This window comes from Ceratotherium simum, chromosome 7 (genome assembly GCF_057802395.1).
Source record: "Ceratotherium simum simum isolate JZ-2026a chromosome 7, ASM5780239v1, whole genome shotgun sequence".
NCBI classification, from domain to species: Eukaryota; Metazoa; Chordata; class Mammalia; order Perissodactyla; family Rhinocerotidae; genus Ceratotherium; species Ceratotherium simum.
Window position 1 is genome coordinate 71,765,010 of NC_141906.1, and position 18,063 is coordinate 71,783,072.

At 44.7% G+C, this 18,063-nt stretch overlaps 1 protein-coding gene across 2 annotated transcripts in view; it reads left to right on the plus strand.

The window, feature by feature from the left end:
- Positions 1–18,063, plus strand: part of SORL1 (sortilin related receptor 1) — a 163,867-nt gene that overhangs the window by 124,733 nt on the left and 21,071 nt on the right. For both annotated transcript variants that reach the window (XM_087433828.1, XM_004427196.3), the window contains exons 30-39: positions 158–292; positions 1,127–1,282; positions 4,566–4,715; positions 8,648–8,779; positions 9,937–10,063; positions 10,229–10,398; positions 13,198–13,310; positions 13,553–13,657; positions 14,429–14,501; positions 17,372–17,454. In XM_087433828.1, the coding sequence (XP_087289954.1) occupies positions 158–292; positions 1,127–1,282; positions 4,566–4,715; positions 8,648–8,779; positions 9,937–10,063; positions 10,229–10,398; positions 13,198–13,310; positions 13,553–13,657; positions 14,429–14,501; positions 17,372–17,454 (1,244 nt within the window). The remainder of the gene's footprint in view (positions 1–157; positions 293–1,126; positions 1,283–4,565; positions 4,716–8,647; positions 8,780–9,936; positions 10,064–10,228; positions 10,399–13,197; positions 13,311–13,552; positions 13,658–14,428; positions 14,502–17,371; positions 17,455–18,063) is intronic.

Below are 18,063 nucleotides of genomic sequence, written 5' to 3' on the forward strand. Positions count from 1 at the left end.
CTGTCACCCACTGGGTCCTAGAAGCTGCCTTATCTTTCTCTGGGAGGGCCGTGCAGGCTGCTCTGGGACCTGGGTGTTGAGGAGGCTGTGTATAGCTGGAGCTTTATGTTCACACTGGTGCAGGGCGAATGACTGATGGTGTGGTTAATCTCCCCAGAAAACCCCACGGAAGCCCCAAACTGCTCCCGCTACTTCCAGTTCCAGTGTGAGAATGGCCACTGCATCCCCAACAGGTGGAAATGTGACAGGGAGAACGACTGTGGGGACTGGTCTGATGAGATGGACTGTGGAGGTAAGGGTTCTGGTCATCCCCACAGCCAGACGTACCAGTATCCTTCCCCCCATCTGCACAGAATGTAATTTGTCTCTTCAGTGCCTGGCTTATTCACTGATTTTTGGTGAGGGCAGCTCTCCGAGTTCTTTTCTATCCTCCTCTCAATTTGAAAATCAGTGTGGTTGGTTTCCCCTGTTACCAGGGCTGTCATTTCCTATTTTACAGGGCACACTGAGAATTCTAGAGCCTGTCTACTCCAAGTGTGGTCGGCAGACCAGCAGCCTCTGCATCTCCCTGGAGCTTGTTAGAAATGCAGAGTCTCTGACCCCACCAAGGCCTCCCTCCGAGTCTCAATCTGCATTTTAACCAGATCTCTGGGTCATGCATGTGCCATGATAGATTTCAGAGGCACTGATGTGGAATGCGTGCTCACGCATTTCCTTTTTGGTATTCTCGTCTCTGAACCAGGTCTTAGGGTAGTTGCAGTTGAGTTAACCAGAACAATGTTTAGCCTTTCTAGGAATTCCCCCACCCATCCTGTGCATTCTGAGTCACCTTGCTTCCCTCAGCCTACGTGAGCCCCCCTGCAAAAGCAAACTCATCTGAATATTAGCCCAAATCAAGTATAAGAGGTAAGGCGAATCTGCTCCAAAAAAAGGAAAGAATAGTCTATTCTGACACCCCATTGTAATGGTTTTTAGGTGAGCTGCTATTTAGAGCTGTGCCTGACACTGACCTCCCTGGGCTGGTGCAGCTCACGCTGGGACATCCACACTAGGTTTGTGACCTATTTTGGTCTGAGATCAAGCTTCTTGTAACACTTTGGGTTTTCTTGCTTGGTGTTTTCCTCAGATTTACGTATTCTTCCCTCCCCTACTCCTGGGCCCTCTACATGTCTGCCCAATTACTACCGCTGCAGCAATGGGGCCTGCGTGATGGACAGCTGGGTGTGTGATGGCTACCGAGATTGTGCAGATGGCTCTGACGAGGAAGCCTGCCCCTCACCTGGTAAGTACTGGCCCCAGTCCTCTCCTGTGGCATCTGCTTTTCTGGAGAGGACCTTATAGGGGTCCACCCTAGGCACAGCATGGCCGGGCCCAGTGCCCTGCCGCCTGGGACTCTGTGCTCTGTGGCCAGGTGGCTTCTCACCTCCAGAGCACGGAGACCCATGGGAACTCAGAACTGGAGTGTCTCGTCTTCTATAACTGCTCTCTCATCTTCCTGTGAGAAAAGGTCAGCCACCCTGCCTTCCACCCTGGCCGCGGTTGGGCCACCTTTGCTTCCTTCTTCACGGAAAATTACAATGGGAATTACAGAGGAGGTGTTTGTGTGTCTATTAAACTGTCAGGGGAGGGAGCCCAGTTTACCTGCTTGCTAGTTGGTGGCCATCCTACTAAAAGAAGGGTAAGCACTGCCATCTAGTGGCTGGACACAGAGAGACATCTGAAGGTCTGTGCAGTAACCATATTGCGGGGGGCCAGGGTAGACCATGAGACCCCTTCTAACTGCAGGTAGAACAGAGGTAAGGATGCTATGTCCTTTCCTAAACAGGATTCTGTTTCAAACTCAATTATAGTAGGAGAATAGAGGGTTGTTTCCCATGCTTTCCATAATCCTGTTCCTAGCAAACTTCCAGGTCAACAGTCTGATTTTCCTCCTTGAAGACTATTTTCATTCTATTGCTTCCCTGTTTAAAATCATCAATGGTTTCCTCTTGCCCAGAAGATAGGTCCTGACCCTTGAGTCCTATTCTCAAGGCCCTGTGTGAGCTGACCCCTCCCTGCCTGCCATTACCTCCTACATCCACCAAAGTAGGCTCCTCATCCCCTCTGGACAGACCTGCTCCCTCTCTGCTTATATTCCTGCAGCAGAGTTTTTGCCTTATCAGAAACCTCTGTCCTCCTGACCATGTCCTCCTACTTTCCCTCTCTGAAACCCACTGTCCATCAGGGCAGACAGAGCATGGATTTTGTAGTTAAAAGTGACCTCAATATATCATCAGTGTTTCTCAAAGTATGGCACAAAGACCACCTGTAATGGAATCACTTGGGGTGTTCATGAAAAATAAAGAATCAGAATTTCTGGATGGAGCCCAGGAGTTCCCATATCATTTGTAGATTCACTAAAGTTTGAGATTCCTTCTTCGAACAAATAGAGCATTATTCACCCTCCCAAGCCCCACCTCCATGGAGCTTTCTTTGAGTCCTGATGTCCATCTCTTTTCCAGTCTCATTGAACTTGCCTAGTGTCCTTTTGATTTTTAACTATGAGCTGCCATATATTACTTCCTAGTCATTCCATGTGTATAAATCTTTCTTTTCCATGTATGTACCTCGTGTTTTGGGATCATGCTGTGGACTACTTTGAATCCCCCACTGTGCCTACTCCAATAATAGGCAAATAGTTGGTGTCCCAAAAATGCTTCTCAAATTATAAAAAAATCTTTTATCTTTGCACTTTTTCCCAAGCCCCACCTATCTATTTAGTAACTTGATTACACTTCTCTCAAAATTGTTTTTCCGTTATTGAAACTCTGAGCAGGGACATTATCAGACTCTAGCAAATTCTGACTAATCCAATGAGCAGATTCCTATTTCGATGTTCCGTTCAGCTTTTGTGATTTCTTTTTTATGTACATTGTCTGTGCAAATTTAAATTGGCATTTGTCTCTAGCTCTTAGGTCTTATTTCTTCTCTGTAAAAGTCTCCTAACTGGTTTCTCTGCCTCATGTCTCTTCCCTTTTCGATTTATCTTCCAAGAAGCCACATGTTGATGCGTGATCATATCCTCCCCCAGTACTGGAACCTTCTGATGGCTCCCTTGTTGCCCAAGTGTAAGTGCTGTGACGTGTCTTGGCCTAGCTCTCTAGCCTCATTTTTTACTACTCTTCTCCAAGCCCCTTGTTTTAGCAGAGTGGTTCTGGGGATTGGAGTGAAAATCCAATTAGAACTATGGAATACACACAATATCCCAAAGTTAATAATGGCTTTTTTTGTTTGTTTTTTAGCCCAAGTTATTTTGTACCATTTGCTAATGCTTCCACCTTTCAATAGCTCTCAGAAGACCTTTCCACAGGGTCACCGTCTCACGTGATTTCTCGGCTCCAGTGTTTCTCTTGGAGATGCTGTTCTGACACCTTGGATTTTCCTCTCTGGGCTGATTTTCCTCTAGGCCTGCTGCATGCCCCTGACCCTGGGACTTCACTGCCCTCCTCAGAGTTCTCTCTTTAAAAGCTTCTAATCAGTACTGTTCCTTTTTTATGGCGTCTTGTCCTTTTTTCATGGGTAAATGTATATTCTTTCTTTCTGAGCATATTAAGAATATTTATTTTTGAAGTTTTCTTCTTACAAAGTGCCTGTTTCCTCCAAATTTCCTTGTTTGGGGTGAGGGGGTCTGCACTGGTTTCTTTCATGTCAAAGGTTTTCCTCGGATAATCCTTGGTTGCTTGCTTGTGTTTAAGGTTGGGGACTAACATGCTGCTAAGAAATTCTGCACATCTGGGTAGGCTTGTCAACTCTGAGTTTCATGGTTGGGCTGTTTGGGGAACACTTGACCTGGGTTACTTTAGTATTTGTCTCTAACGCTGGTCAGATTCACTAGAGAGAATTTTTACAATCTCCTTCCTGGAGAATACGGGTCTCACTGCCAGGGTTCTCGAGGAGGAGGAGTAGGGTCTTCACATTCAGCCATCTGTGGGTTTAATTGCCTCTTTTCAGTATGATATCCGTGCTCTCAACCATGCCTGTCTCAACAACCCTTGTTGCTACCCTCTCCAAATAACAATCCTCCAGTCTTCTGTCGAGCTGATGTACGGGGTGATTGTCTCACGAGGCGAGTAGGGGAAGGGATGTAGGGAATCTAGCTGCTTCTTACACATCTTTGAATCTGTTCCCTTACTGTAACTTTCCCCTCTTCTCTCCCAGTTAAGAGGTACCATTTTTCAGCTTTTTGAGGATTCTATGATGTTGATCTTGTTGGTTCTTAGCTTTCTTCCCTGACAGCTTAGGATAGAATACAGCCTGCTCTGGTCTCTTTAGTCACTCACCACTCTCTGTCTGCTTTCCAGCTTCCATAATTTTGTCGCTTTTGTCTCCTTTAGTGGAGTTCTATGAGAGAGCAAAATTAGATGCCTGTGTCTAGTCAATCTGCTGTCTTTATCCAGAGCTCACATTTGTCTTCAGGTCCCTATCTTAATTCCTAAAGAACTGTCATCTCCTAACACGTTGAATGGGTTGCTGTTGCTGGCCAGCTCCCTCAATACTGAAAAGTGAATTTTAAAAATCTTTTCTAGCAAATGTCGCTACTGCCTCCACTCCCACCCAGCTTGGGCGATGTGACCGGTTTGAGTTCGAGTGCCGCCAGCCAAAGAAGTGTATCCCCAACTGGAAGCGCTGTGATGGCCATCAGGATTGCCAGGACGGCCAGGATGAGGCCAATTGTCGTGAGTAGTCGGAGAGAAATTCATTCCTGAGGGAAGGTTTCTTGAGAGCATGATATCCTATTACTTGTGCTTCATTTCTCATAATAACTTTGTGATTTTCGTATTATCTCCATTTTAGAGATAGGAAAATTAAGCTTCAAAGAGGATTGACTACTAGGAGTCAGTAGCAGACTGGGGTATTTATTTAGTTTTTCTTTTTTCTTTTACAAAGTTGTGTGCTTTTCTTCGTGCCACCTTGGAAGTTCTTATAGGGCAGAATACTCCAAAATAACAGAGAAATTAAATAGGGATTAGTGTAAAATTCTACATTTACATTAAAAGAATGAACAAGGTGGACCTTTGGCACATGAAAATAACAAGACAGATTGACCCCACATTTACCAAAATAATAGGAAGAACATCTGAGCCAAATAAGTGGCCACAGAATAAGATGAACATTGAAAATAATTAACAAACAGGAAATGGAATAGAACCTTCCTCCTGGATGAGATTAATTCATTAATTGGTATTCTTTAATAAGTTTCTTTAGCCTGTTTCAAGTCTGCCTTATTCATAAGGATGTTGCTTAGTTAAGGGTCTTAAAATCAAGATGTGCTCTATCTACAGTTTTTCTCAATCCATTAATCTGATAACCCTATCAAAAAAGGAAGTGAGATTAGTATGGCATGATTTTTCTTAGAGAAGCTGGACCCTGAAGGCCACTACATTCTCTAAGTGCCCATTAATCATCTGTTGAATAATCAGTTTAAGAATTTTAGGAGATTAATGGCAACCTTTTTTCTAGTTTCTAAAACCTATGTTTTCTGCTTTTAAAATATTGAGACATGTTTCATAAAGAAACCTCAAAAATCCTCTAGCTTTGCTACTCGTTGTTGTTTGATTATATTTTACTACATTCTTACCATGTGGAATAATTTTTTGGTGGGGATCTTGGTATTTTCCAGAACAATCCTCTTCTGAGCAGAGTCCCTCCCTGACTATCCTATATAAAATGCACCCTCATCAGTGTCTTTATGTTTCTTTGTAGTTCTTATCACTGTCTAAAATAACATATTTGTTTGTTTACTTGTTTGTTGTTTCTCTCAATAGAAGAAAACCTCTATGAGGGTAGGTCTTTTGTTTTACATATCACCATATTCTTAGCATCTGGAACAGTACCTGACTCATGGTAGGATTTCCATGACTTCATTGATTGGATGGATGGGTGGATGGATAGATGTATGGGTGGATGGATGGATAAATAGATGGATGGGTGGGTGGCTGGAGGGATGAGTGGATGGATAGGTGGATGGATGGATGAGTGGGTGGGTAGGTAGATGGATGGATGGATGCATGGATGGATGAATTCCATCTTCATCTTCTGAGACTGTTACACTGGTGGTTCTCAAACCTTTTCTAAATACTCTAATGCCCTTTTATCTGTAACTGAGCTCCCCCTTCCAACCTCTCCAAGGCAAACCAATTTCAGCTCAGTATATGATAGAGCTCTAGAATATTATGACTTTCGTGGAGGTTGGGGATTATAGTTTGTAAAAAGCCTCACAAGTAGTTTTGATATTTCCCTTCTCCCATTGAGAATTACTATATTAGAAAGCTCTTTTTTAAAATGTATTGAACTGAAGTCTGTACCTCTATCCTTGAGACTCATGCAAAGAAGTCTTAATTCTCTTTTACATGAAAAGTCATCAGTTAAGGACAGTTGTTACAGCATTTCATGCCCACCCCCAACCCCTGTATCTTTTCATCTGTAGGAAAAGGATCTCCCTGGATTCTTTATCCGTTCCTCTTGACCATCCTGGTTGCTCTCATGTGAACATTATCCAGTTGTATCTACCTGCTTATCAAAGTGTGGTTTTCAGAAGTGGATGTAGTGCTTCAGATAGAAAACAGGATTACCTGTTCTTGTTCTAGAACAGAAGTTCTCAACCCTGGCTAATTCTGATGAATCACCGTGGAGCTTGTAAATATTTCACATGCTCAGCTGCATGTTTCTGCTTCAGTAGGTTTGGGGCAAGTCCTAGGAATCAGTGTTTTTTAGAAGTTCCCCAGAAGACTCTGGTAAGAATCAGTGTCGTATATTCTTTTTTTTTTTTTTGATAATTTTATTTATTTATTTTTTCCCCAAAGCCCCAGTAGACAGCTGTACGTCATAGATGCACATCCTTCTAGCCGCTGCATGTGGGACGCGGCCTCAGCATGGCCGGAGAAGCGGCGCGTTGGTGCACGACCGGGATCCGAACCCGGGCCGCCAGCAGCGGAGCACGCGCACTTAACCGCTAAGCCACGGGGCCGGCCCCGTGTCGTATATTCTTTATTCTGAGATTACTACAATGGTTTAGTGGTTTCTTCAGTAATTTCTTTTATAGTCATTGTACAGAATGATGATATAGTCATTGTATCGAATATTGTGCGTATATTTACATAAGATGGGGAGCAAGAGCTAGGAGGGGTTTGGTCCTGAATCTCAATGGAGAAATTTTAGTTTGAACTCAGGAAACCAGGATAGAATCCCCGATATAAGATCTGGGCAAATACAGAGGCTCAAGTTTATGTTAATTTTCTGTGGCGCTGTAACAAATTACCACAAACTTAATGTCTTCAAACAACACGCGTTTATTATTTTACAGTTCTGTAGGTCAGAAATTGGACACAGGTCAAACTGGCTAAAACCAAGACATGGGCAGGGCTGGTTCCTCTGGAGGCTCCAGGGGAGAATCTCTTTCCTCTCTTTTTCTGGCTTTTAGAGGCCCCTTTCCTCCATTTTCAAAGCTAGCAACATTCCATCTCTCTGATCCTTCTTCTGTCTTCACATCTTCTCTCTGACCACAGCCAGTAAAGGGTCTCTGCTTTTAAGGACTGTGAGATTGCATTGGGTCTATCTGGGTAATCTAGGCTAAATGCTGTACGTCAAGGTCTTTAACTTAATCACATCTGCAAAGTCCCTTTTATCATGTAAGGTGACATTTAACACGTTCCAGGGATTAGGATGGGGACATCTTGGACTTGGAGGAGGAAGATTAATTTTAGACCCTCCTCACAGGTGGAGTGGGTTCTGATGTGGCCCTTCCTGTCCTGGATTGGTCAGGCACGTGTGAGTGTGTGTAACGAAGGCCTGCAGCACCTGCACCTGGCCTGGCCCAGGCCAGCCCAGGGCGGCAGCTCTGGTTTCTATAGCCATTCTCTTCTTTCCTCTTTCTAGAATTGTTTGCAATTATATTGTCACCACTTGCTTTTTAGAGCCTCTCACGCAGTTTAACTCTACTTTCAGAACTGGGGAGAACATCAGATTATGGTTTATAGCCATAGAGTTGCATAACTCTTGATTTACCAATGCTCTTTATTTGTGATATTGCATTTTCTGGTAAGATACTTTGAAAACTATACAATTAAGGTACTGCATAAAGTGGGCATGCCTCTTCATATTGTGATTCACCTTATTATTAGTAGTGTTACTCAACCCAGAAATCAGAGTGTCATCCTAGACTGTGAACTAATATAGTAACAGAATAATTAGTGGTCTTATAGAGTAATAGCTACAATTTGTTGATGCCTGCTATCACCAGGCACTATTCCAGGTGCTTGATCTCGCTGGATCCTTGTAGACACAATAGTGCTGGAATTGTCACCCCAGTTTCATATAGGGGCTGAACTTGGGCTCTGTTAAACAGCTTGCTCGAGTTCACATAGAGCCAGGATTTAAACCCTGGTTTGTTTGACTCCAAAGCTCTCGCTCTTCCTGAGGCAGATTCCAACTGTCAATTTCAAATTGGGAGGTGTCACAGTGCCAGCGTGGTGCTCCTCACTCCAGAGGCGGGTTTTGAAGCAGAAGCTGATTAGTTCAAAGACTTCTAACCACTTTTCTTAAAAATGATAAACCTTTGGTATGACAGGGCCCCTGCCCTGTGGGTTTAAGAAGGTTCTTTGTGTTTCAGCCACACGCAGCACCTTGCCCTGTATGAGCAGTGAGTTCCAGTGTGAGGATGGCGAGGCCTGCATCGTGCTCTCCGAGCGCTGCGACGGCTTCCTGGACTGCTCGGACGAGAGTGACGAGAGAGACTGCAGCGGTGAGTGCCCGGCTGTGCTGGCTGTGTTGGTCCCTGTTTACCCCAGAGCTCACCCTCCACCTTCCTGTGTCGGCTCACCCCCCACCCTCCCGTGTTGGGCTCCCCCTCCCCCCTCCCGTGTGGGTTCGCCCCCACCCTCCTGTATGCCCGTGTGGGTTCACCCCCCACCCTCCTGTGTGGGCTCACCATCCACCCTCCTGTGTGGTCTCACCTTCACCTTCCTGTGTGGGCTCACCCTCCACCCTCCCGTGTGGGCTCACCCTCCACCCTCCTGTGTAGACCTCTAGTAGAACCCTTTTGAGTTTTTCCTCAGTCTGGAAATGAAATAGATTTTTGCCCAATTTTGGAGCACCAAATGAGGTGAGGCTTGTCCCCGCTCTGATAGAGCTTTCAGCTAACCTCATCCCTGCTGGGTCAATGCTGGTCTTAGATTTGTTTTTGGCGGACTTTGTGCCTCATGTTGACCCTCGGGGAGCCTCGGGGTTTGTGGTGGGGTTAGCTCAGTTCTTCTGTCCAGAACACATTCAGTAATTGTCTTCATCCTTTTGGGCTGCTGAAACAGAATACCACAGACTTATAAACCATAGAAACTTACTTCTCACAGTTCTGGAGGCTGGAAGTCCAAGATCAAAGCACCAACAGATTTGGTGTCTGGTGAGGGTCCGATTCCTGGTGCATCCATCTTCTCTGTGTCCCCACAGTGGAAGGGCTCTTTTATGAGGATACTAATCTCATTCATGAGGGCTCCATCCATATGACCTAATCACCTCCTAGGAGCCCCACTTCCTAATACCATCGCGTTGGGGATTAGGGTTCAGCATATGCATTTTGGGGGACACACATTCAGTCTGTAGCAGTAATAGATCCTGCTGTGACCCTATCCTTGGACTTGTAGAAACAGGCTTACATCACTGCAGACAGGAGGGAGGTGAACCACAAGGACAAATATCATGCCTGGAAATTTAGGAGACCCTAGGAAAGGTTGTAGAGGAAGGTTTCGACTCTATTTTCTGGGATGTCTTTTAAGACGATGACTGTGGCTTGACAATCTAGAGTATGGTAGGTCTGCCTAGAATCAAGGAACCACTAGGAGCCTCTGAAATCCAAGGATTTATAACATATCACTTTCTCTCCTTTTTCCCCTCTTATCTCTCTAGATGAGTTAACTGTGTACAAAGTACAGAATCTTCAGTGGACAGCTGACTTCTCTGGGGATGTAACTCTGACCTGGATGCGGCCCAAAAAAATGCCGTCTGCTTCTTGTGTATATAACGTCTACTACAGGTAGGTCTCCTCTTGGTCACGGGAGAAGAAAATGGTGTCCTCATTGCCACTGGATGTTCCGTAAACTCTTGTGCTGTGCACAGAGTGACTCTTTATTAACTGAATCAGACCTCTCAGCCACCCCGTGCTGCTTTGATGTGACAAAGTCTTTATTCTCTTGGCCAGGGTGGTTGGAGAGAGCATCTGGAAGACTCTGGAGACCCACAGCAATAAAACAAACATGATATTAAAAGTCTTGAAGCCAGATACCACATATCAGGTTAAAGTCCAGGTCCAATGTCTGAGCAAGGTGCATAATACCAATGACTTCGTGACACTGAGGACTCCAGAAGGATGTAAGTGTGATTGTTTATTTTTATGGCATGTACCAGGCCTTAGGTGAGATTTTCAGAGAGTTTCCCAGGGATACTCAGGAGTGTGGGAACATGGCACATGAATAATCACATGTGCCTCATGTACAGACGATTGTGGCCAAGTTTTATGGTCCTGCCTTAGTTGTTGAACATTTATTGTCATTATGTCACATAACTTTCTTGTACTTGAAGAAGTTAATTTCAGATTCTGTCCACCACTGCCCTCTTTTGCATTTCTTAACTAGTTTCTGCCTCTACTTTCCATCTCTAGGTATTTCCCAGTACATGGTACTTAGGAGCTCATCATGGTTCAAATTTGAGCAATGTCAGAAGTATTGTGCCTAAGTCTTAAAGAAATTTACCAAAGCTCCTGTATCCAAGAGCATTCCCTGCTTCCTCCCCCCTTCAGAGTAGTTGCCATTGGGCAACTATGTGCTTATTCCAAGGTTTGTTTGTTCCCAAGGTTTTGTGAACTCCTCTTTGCAACTGCCATAAGAACTGGCTGTGTTATGACTTTATTAAATTAACATTTGTTAAGTAGAGCCCTGGGTGTTGAATGGTCAAGAAAAGCCCACAGTGGAAATTGAAACAGAGAAGTTTACTCCCAGGTCCTGGAGGAGGTACACGCATGCCTGGAGGGGCCATACAGGGAGGTCCAGGCAGGGTACAAGCAGAGAGAGCAGCAGGACCTGGGGCATATGCCTTTATTAGGAATTTACGTTTGCTTGTGACTCTCTGGGCTGTTATCTAGGTCTCTTGCATGAGGGGCTAATGTCAGTTTAAGGCCCCTATGGGCCGCTTGGCCAAACAGAATGGATGCTGAGGCAGCAATACCATGGATTAGCTTGGCTAAACTCTCGACACTATGGAACTCTCTTTGAAATATCCCATTTACTGATTTTCTTTCCACAGATATTAGCTGAGCACCTACTGTTGCTCAGGGATTATGTTAGATATTGGAGATTCAGAGATGGATAAGACACAGTTCCTGCCCCTGAAGGGCTTACAGGTCACTGATTGTTGATGAGTAGTCATTGTATTATTTGCTAGTGCTGCCATAACAAAGTACTGCAGACTGGGTGACTTAAACAACAGAAGTTTATTGTCTCACAGTTCTGGAGGCTGAAAGTCTGAGATCAAGGTGTTGGCAGGTGGGGGAGATCAAAATTGGCCACCCTGAAATATATCTCTTTACCTTCATTATTTTCTCTGACGGACATTTGACCTCCCTCAAACTGCCTAAAGGAATTTAACTCTGGGTGTAGACAGACTGGCAGAGTCCTCACTAAGCCCATTCTTAACGAAGTTCTGTTTACCAAATATTTACATTTGTAAAGGTATCTCCCTCTGTGTAGTGGGAAGAGGGGGGGATGACCTTATCTGTGAAAATGCTTATCAGGACAGAAGAAGAACACTTAAATGTACATACTCTTGATTACTATAATTCCTATCTCTCAGGCCACATTCTCTAGGTGGCCCTGCAAGGAGTTGCCAGACAAACATTTACATTTATAAGGGAAATCTCCATTTGTAAAGGTATCTCCCACTCTGGGGGGAAGGGAGGATGGCCTCTCTAGAAACTTATCAGCATGGAGGATAAGGCCTCAAATCTACATACCCTTGATTACTGTGATTTCTATCTCTCTCCCCAACCCCAACATCCTCTTTTGTCTTTAGCTGAAGATGGTATTTAAGACGAGAATCTCTGCTATTGTGTTGAGAAACTCAGTTTCACTGGTTTCTCCCGTGTATACATGTTATTAAATTTGGTATTATTTTCTCCTGCTGACCTGTCTTTTTAATTATTTGGCCAGCCATAAGAACCTTGAGGGAAAGGGCGGAGGGGGATTCTCCCTCTTCTCCACACAGGGTTGTTTCTTCTGAGGCCTCTCTCCTTGGCTTGTAGATGGCCATCTTCTCCCCATGTCTTCACATGGTCTTTCCTCTGTGTGTCTGTGTCCTAATTTCTCTTCTTATAAGGACACCAGTCATGTTGGATTAGGGCCCAAGCCAATGAGCTCATTTTAACTTAATTACCATTTTAAAGACCCTGTCGCCAAATACAGTCACATTCTGAGGTACTGGGAATTAGGATTTCAACATATGAAGTTTGGTGGCGGGGTGGGGGATGCGACACAATTCAACCCCATAACATTCCTCTTCTGTGGGTTATCAGATACATGGATAAGTACTGTCTGCAGTCAAAATGAAGTTTGACTAGAAAGTATTATAACTAGTTTTCGTGTGTGGCTTCTAACCTGGCACTGAAGGCAGTCACAAAAGAGCAGATCCAAAACTGTCTTGAATATGCCAGCACTAAAGTCATTAAAGAGTCTGATTTGAAGGGGATCCCATTCTTTGGACATAGAGGTTCTGTGATATTACAAACTAAGTCTTACTGCTTCGTAGTCATGCCCACAGTACCGTTTTGTTGTACGAGAAGTTGAGGCAGCAGGTGCTGCCAGTGACAAGTAGGATCTCAGCCTTGAAGTCCCAGGGCCAGTGGTGACTCAGCCTCCCCAAGTGATTCGACCCTGCAAGCCCCTGTGAGCCGCAAACCTACATCAGACCCGACTAAGCGTGATCTGATGTGTGGACAGCACAGCTTGCATTCTGGAAAAGAGGTTTTTGTCAGTGTAAAGACCAAGCTAACAGCCTATTGTAATGGATAGGTCCTGATGCCAGCTCTAGATTCTTTCTTTTCCTTGTTTTAAGCTCAGGGAAATTCCTCAATTGACTACTATGCAGATGGGTTATAACCTCGAGTTAACTCCTTTCTAGTGCCAGATGCCCCTCAAAATCTCCAGCTGTCACTGCACAGGGAAGTGGAAGGTGTGATTGTGGGCCACTGGACTCCGCCTGTCCACACCCACGGCCTCATCCGTGAGTACATTGTAAGTATCTTCCAGGAGTTGGCCATGTGTGTTGGGATGCGTAGGAGATTTCTGGGTCTGTTAGAGCAGAAGTGTGTTCTGTCTGAGTAGGACTTGATTTGGGATAGCCTTGTAAGTAATGATCTATATATTAGAACATTTCGCATCCCCTCTTTCCCATTCTCCTCTGACCTCCTTGTAAGGTGTTAGGATGCCTCAGAACTTTGGTACATTTTACTAATATTTTTTTCTTCTCACTTTAGGTAGAATACAGCAGGAGTGGTTCCAAGATGTGGGCCTCCCAGAGGGCTGCTAGTAACTTTACAGAAATAAGGAACTTACTGGTCAACGCACAGTACACTGTCCGAGTGAGTGTTAGCACCATTCCAGCTGTCAAGGCGCTCTTAGAACAAAGGGAGATTGTTGCTCTTTCCTGAGAGCTCTGTGCTTACCTTTCTGAGATGCTTATTAGAAGTCTGATAAATACCCAACCCCTTGCCCTGGGTGGATAATCATTTCTTTCAGTCTCTTAAACCATTGCCGCAAGGAACTTGGCATCAGACTTCCCTCAAATAACCGAGAATTCGTGGTAATGCAGCTTCACCTGCTTTGAACCCAGAAATCCTGCTAGCATTCCAGCTCCTGTACTTTCTCACCCACTCTTTTCTGCTTATCTGGAGCTGCAGGCTGATGCAGAGCTGTGATAAGCGGCATTTATAAACTGAAATCGTGGATTTCTTCTGAAATATATCATCAACATCTTTAGCAGGAAAGAGAGAGATTTTGTGCAAAGCATGTTTGTTGAGACCATTAAGTGCATATATAATTTCCTCAGTCCCCATTTGTCTATATATGGACACACACACACTCACACCCCTGCCCTTTAGAAGAACCTTGACATCCGTCAATCAATAGAAATTTCATAATCTCAGCACTATCACAATTCCCTTTACCTCTGTTCCCTCCCGTGTCTCTTTCCCCCTCTTATCTCATTGCTGGGGCCGCTGTATATCTGGATCCCTCTGTATATAATTTTTTCCACCCTCACTGCCAAAGTCTCACCCCTTTAGCTCATTCAGAATTCTTGCTTTATGGTATATTGCCTTTATTTCATACTAATTCACACTCTGATTTGAAAGGTGGCTGCGGTGACTAGTCGTGGAATAGGAAACTGGAGCGATTCTAAATCCATTACCACCATAAAAGGAAAAGGTAAATGATTCCAGCATTTGCAGCTTTAGAGAAGATAGAAACCCTTTGGAAATAACTTTCAGTATGACTGTAAAATGGAGAAGCATAGATTAGAAAACTTCACACAACTTCCTTACCCCCCAGACACGCACATTTCTGGGTGTCTCCTGGGTGCTGTAGATACAAAGTCTTTTTGGGTGACTGTTGAATGTACTCCACCTCCTAGAATTGAGCATTTCTTATAATGCAGATATCCAAAGGATTTCCAAAGGCCATTGTGCTCACCCTTCATGATCATGCATAATATCCAAAATAGAAGGAGTCTCTCCTCCTTATTAAAGATAAAGATGATCTTGTCTGTGTTCATTTATGGTGTTTTTGAGAGAGTACCATGCTGATGCTTGTTACTTCTCCCGGTGGCACTGGTAAATGATGTATAGGTGGGTTTTCTAGCACTGGAGCTGGTATTGGTGACAGCTGATTGCTCGCCAAGGACCGGGCACTCTGGAGCGCTCACTGCTTTGCATACATCAGCTCATCTCATTGAACCCTTAGAACAGCTATCAGAACAGATAAGGAACTAGAAAGAGGTTATGTCCCGTGCCACACCATCAGTAAGTGACAGAGCTGAGATTGGAACCTGATCCACCTGACTCTAAAGCCTATGTCCTTAACGCCTGTGCTACACTGCTTCCCTCTGGGCTGAGACACGTGTGACCCACTGGGTCGCCCTGATTGCCGCGTGGCTGGCTCGTCCTCTTGCATGTGTGCCTCACAAGGGCAGAGAGCTGTTCTGGTTTCCTCCACTCTATCACTGGCCTCAAGTAGGAACCAATGGGATAGTTGATGAATGAGTGAATTGAGGCAATGAAAATGAAGGCTTTGGCACACTTTGGGAGACGGAGCACAATTCGTCTGCCTGAATGGGTTTCCTGATCTTGGCCTTGGCACTTGGGGCTTTCGTTTCTGGACTTGGGGGTAGTAAAGCCAGAACTGTTGCATGGAACGTTTGGGGGATTTGACTTCACCCTGAGCCTGTGAGAAATAGGCTCTGGGTCATGGAGAGGCACTCTCTGATTACCTTTAAAATTTGGGGTCATTGAGATCAGGGCAGGAGGCAGCCAGACTTAGTGAAACCAGCCAGTCTTTGGAGCAGGGGGCTTGTGGGTATCAGAAAAAGTGTGCTGAAATCACACCACCCTAGAGTTTTTATTGTGTTATCATTTCCCTCTACAAAATCAGGGTGAAAATATAGTGACTGTGCATACTGAAAAGAGGGGACTTGGGATGGTCAACAAAAAACATGGACCTTGAATTCCCAGGCACAAGTCACACTTGCATTAGAAAATCTCAGTGGGTGGTTACTTAAACTTCTTTTATGTGATTTTGATAAATCTCAGCTCCTTGCATGGGTTTTGGTTAGGGTATGTACAGAGGCAACTGGGTGCCGACTCAGGAAGTATTTGTTTAAAATATCTGTGACCTTGGATCGTAACAATACAAGAAGATGAAGGACAAAAACAGCAGTGGCGTCAGCCAGAAGCACCAAATTAATTAGTGAATGTAGTGGGTTAATAACAACAATGAGAAAAGCCGTTTATCGAGGACTTCTGGTGTTCTAAGCACCGTGTTTATTGTTCTACCTGAATTGATCTCGTTTAATCCTTATCAATCCTGTAAGTATCCTTATGCTCATCCTGTAGCCAAGGAAATTAGAGTTTGGAGAGGATTGTGACCTGTCGCCAGTCACGTGCTTATAATTCAGGTGGGCTCTGCAGCAGCACCCGCTCTGTTTTGCTCTGAGTTGGCTCCCTGAAACGCCCAAAATCCTTCCTTCTAGTTACTGCATTTTTCTCAAGCCCACTTCTGTTACATAAAAGTTGATCATCTGGAGGGACTCCTCCATATTTTGACATGTCTTTTTCGCCACCAGATCTATCCACTCCTTTGAGTCTCCCTTGCCTTGCCTCTGTAAGAGGTACATGTGCTGAGAGTCTACTATACAAGTTGTCATTTAAATATTATCTTCTGATAGTGTTTAGCCTGTGGAGCCTTTTAGATTACTCCTGTGAGCACTGTCAGCTTTCTTGGGGGCAGACCTTCAAGGTGACAAGCACGACGCCATCACTTGAACTAGAGGGGTCTTTTCTCTGCTACTCTCTCCTTGGCCCCTCAGCGTTCAGCTTGGGCTCTGTTCTTTTTGAGAATGCCCATGGCCTTACTAGTTCTTTAATCCATCATGGGTGGGACTTCATTGGAAAGGGAGAGAAAGGGAACATTAGCTCAGTGCTAGGCACTTGACATACATTATTTTGGTGACTTTTCCCACCTCTGTGAAGTGTAGATAATATCTCCAGGCTTAATGAGGATCAGTAACTTGCTCCAGGTTACACAGCTGTTACGTGTCTGAACAGGAATTTGAACTCAAGTTTGCCAGACTCCAGAGGCCACGTTCTTTCCGTTTTACCACATGCACATTTACAATTTATGACTTACGATTTATCCTGTTGTCGACCTTCAAAAAGGACTTGAGGCCACTGGGATTTTGTTGGTGCCAATAAAGGTGGCAGTCACTGTGATCCCTGCAGAGTTCAGAACCAGGCTGAAGCTGGGCTGTTGGGGCATTTACATCATGGAACTTTTCTCCCCAGCCTACTTGCCAGGGTAGCTGACAGAGCCAAGATAGTTACGTGTTCACTAGGCAACTCTGGACCCACCTCAGCTTCAGGACAGCAGTGGTAAAAGAGCGGGACCAGTGACAATAGCCCAAGAAATGCCCTTTCTTCCCCAACTGAAAGATGGCTTTGTCTGTGGAGTTGACAACTGTGAAGTCCTGCCTTCCTCACTTTTCATCACGAGGTTTCTCTTTTTGACTTCCTTTTTGTTTTCAGTGATCCCACCACCAGATATCCACATTGACAGCTATAGTGAGAATTCTCTAAGCTTTACCCTGACCATGGATAATGACATCAAGGTAATGTTGAAATTTCAAACTCGCATTGGGGTGGGGTGTTACTTTGTACGGGAACCGATACAGCAGAGTACAGTAGGATTAAGAAAAACGAGTGACTTGATCCAGTGAAGCTACAAGACCACAACTAGGTTGGTCCCTCCCCCCTTGAAGAACAACTTGAGTCTTCACGTGTAATTATTCTGCCTCAGCCTAGTGCCTTTTTTTTTAACCGTATAATTAAATGGTTCACAGCTACAGTGCAAATAAAGAGTTGGTGTTAACAGAATATGTATGCCCTGTAATTTTCAGCTTTATTGGATTTCCTGGTGCTGAGCGCTAATGCAGAGATTCCCACAGTGGAAGAGAGAGTCTTGTGAGAGTCAGATACCTTGGAAACATTCCATTTAGATCCACCCCATATCCTCCTCTTCCAGCACCACTGTCCTCTCCACTTGGCCCATCTGCATAGCCAACTTCACCATAGTTACCTGTGTCCCCGTGGTTTCTCAAGTTGAGATCCACCTCCCATAGTGTTCTTCTTGTCTTTTCCTCCTCACATCCCTCCCTGTCTGTGAAGTTGTGGCGGGACAAACAGCCGTCAGAGTGCTGGTGCCATTTACTGAACTACAA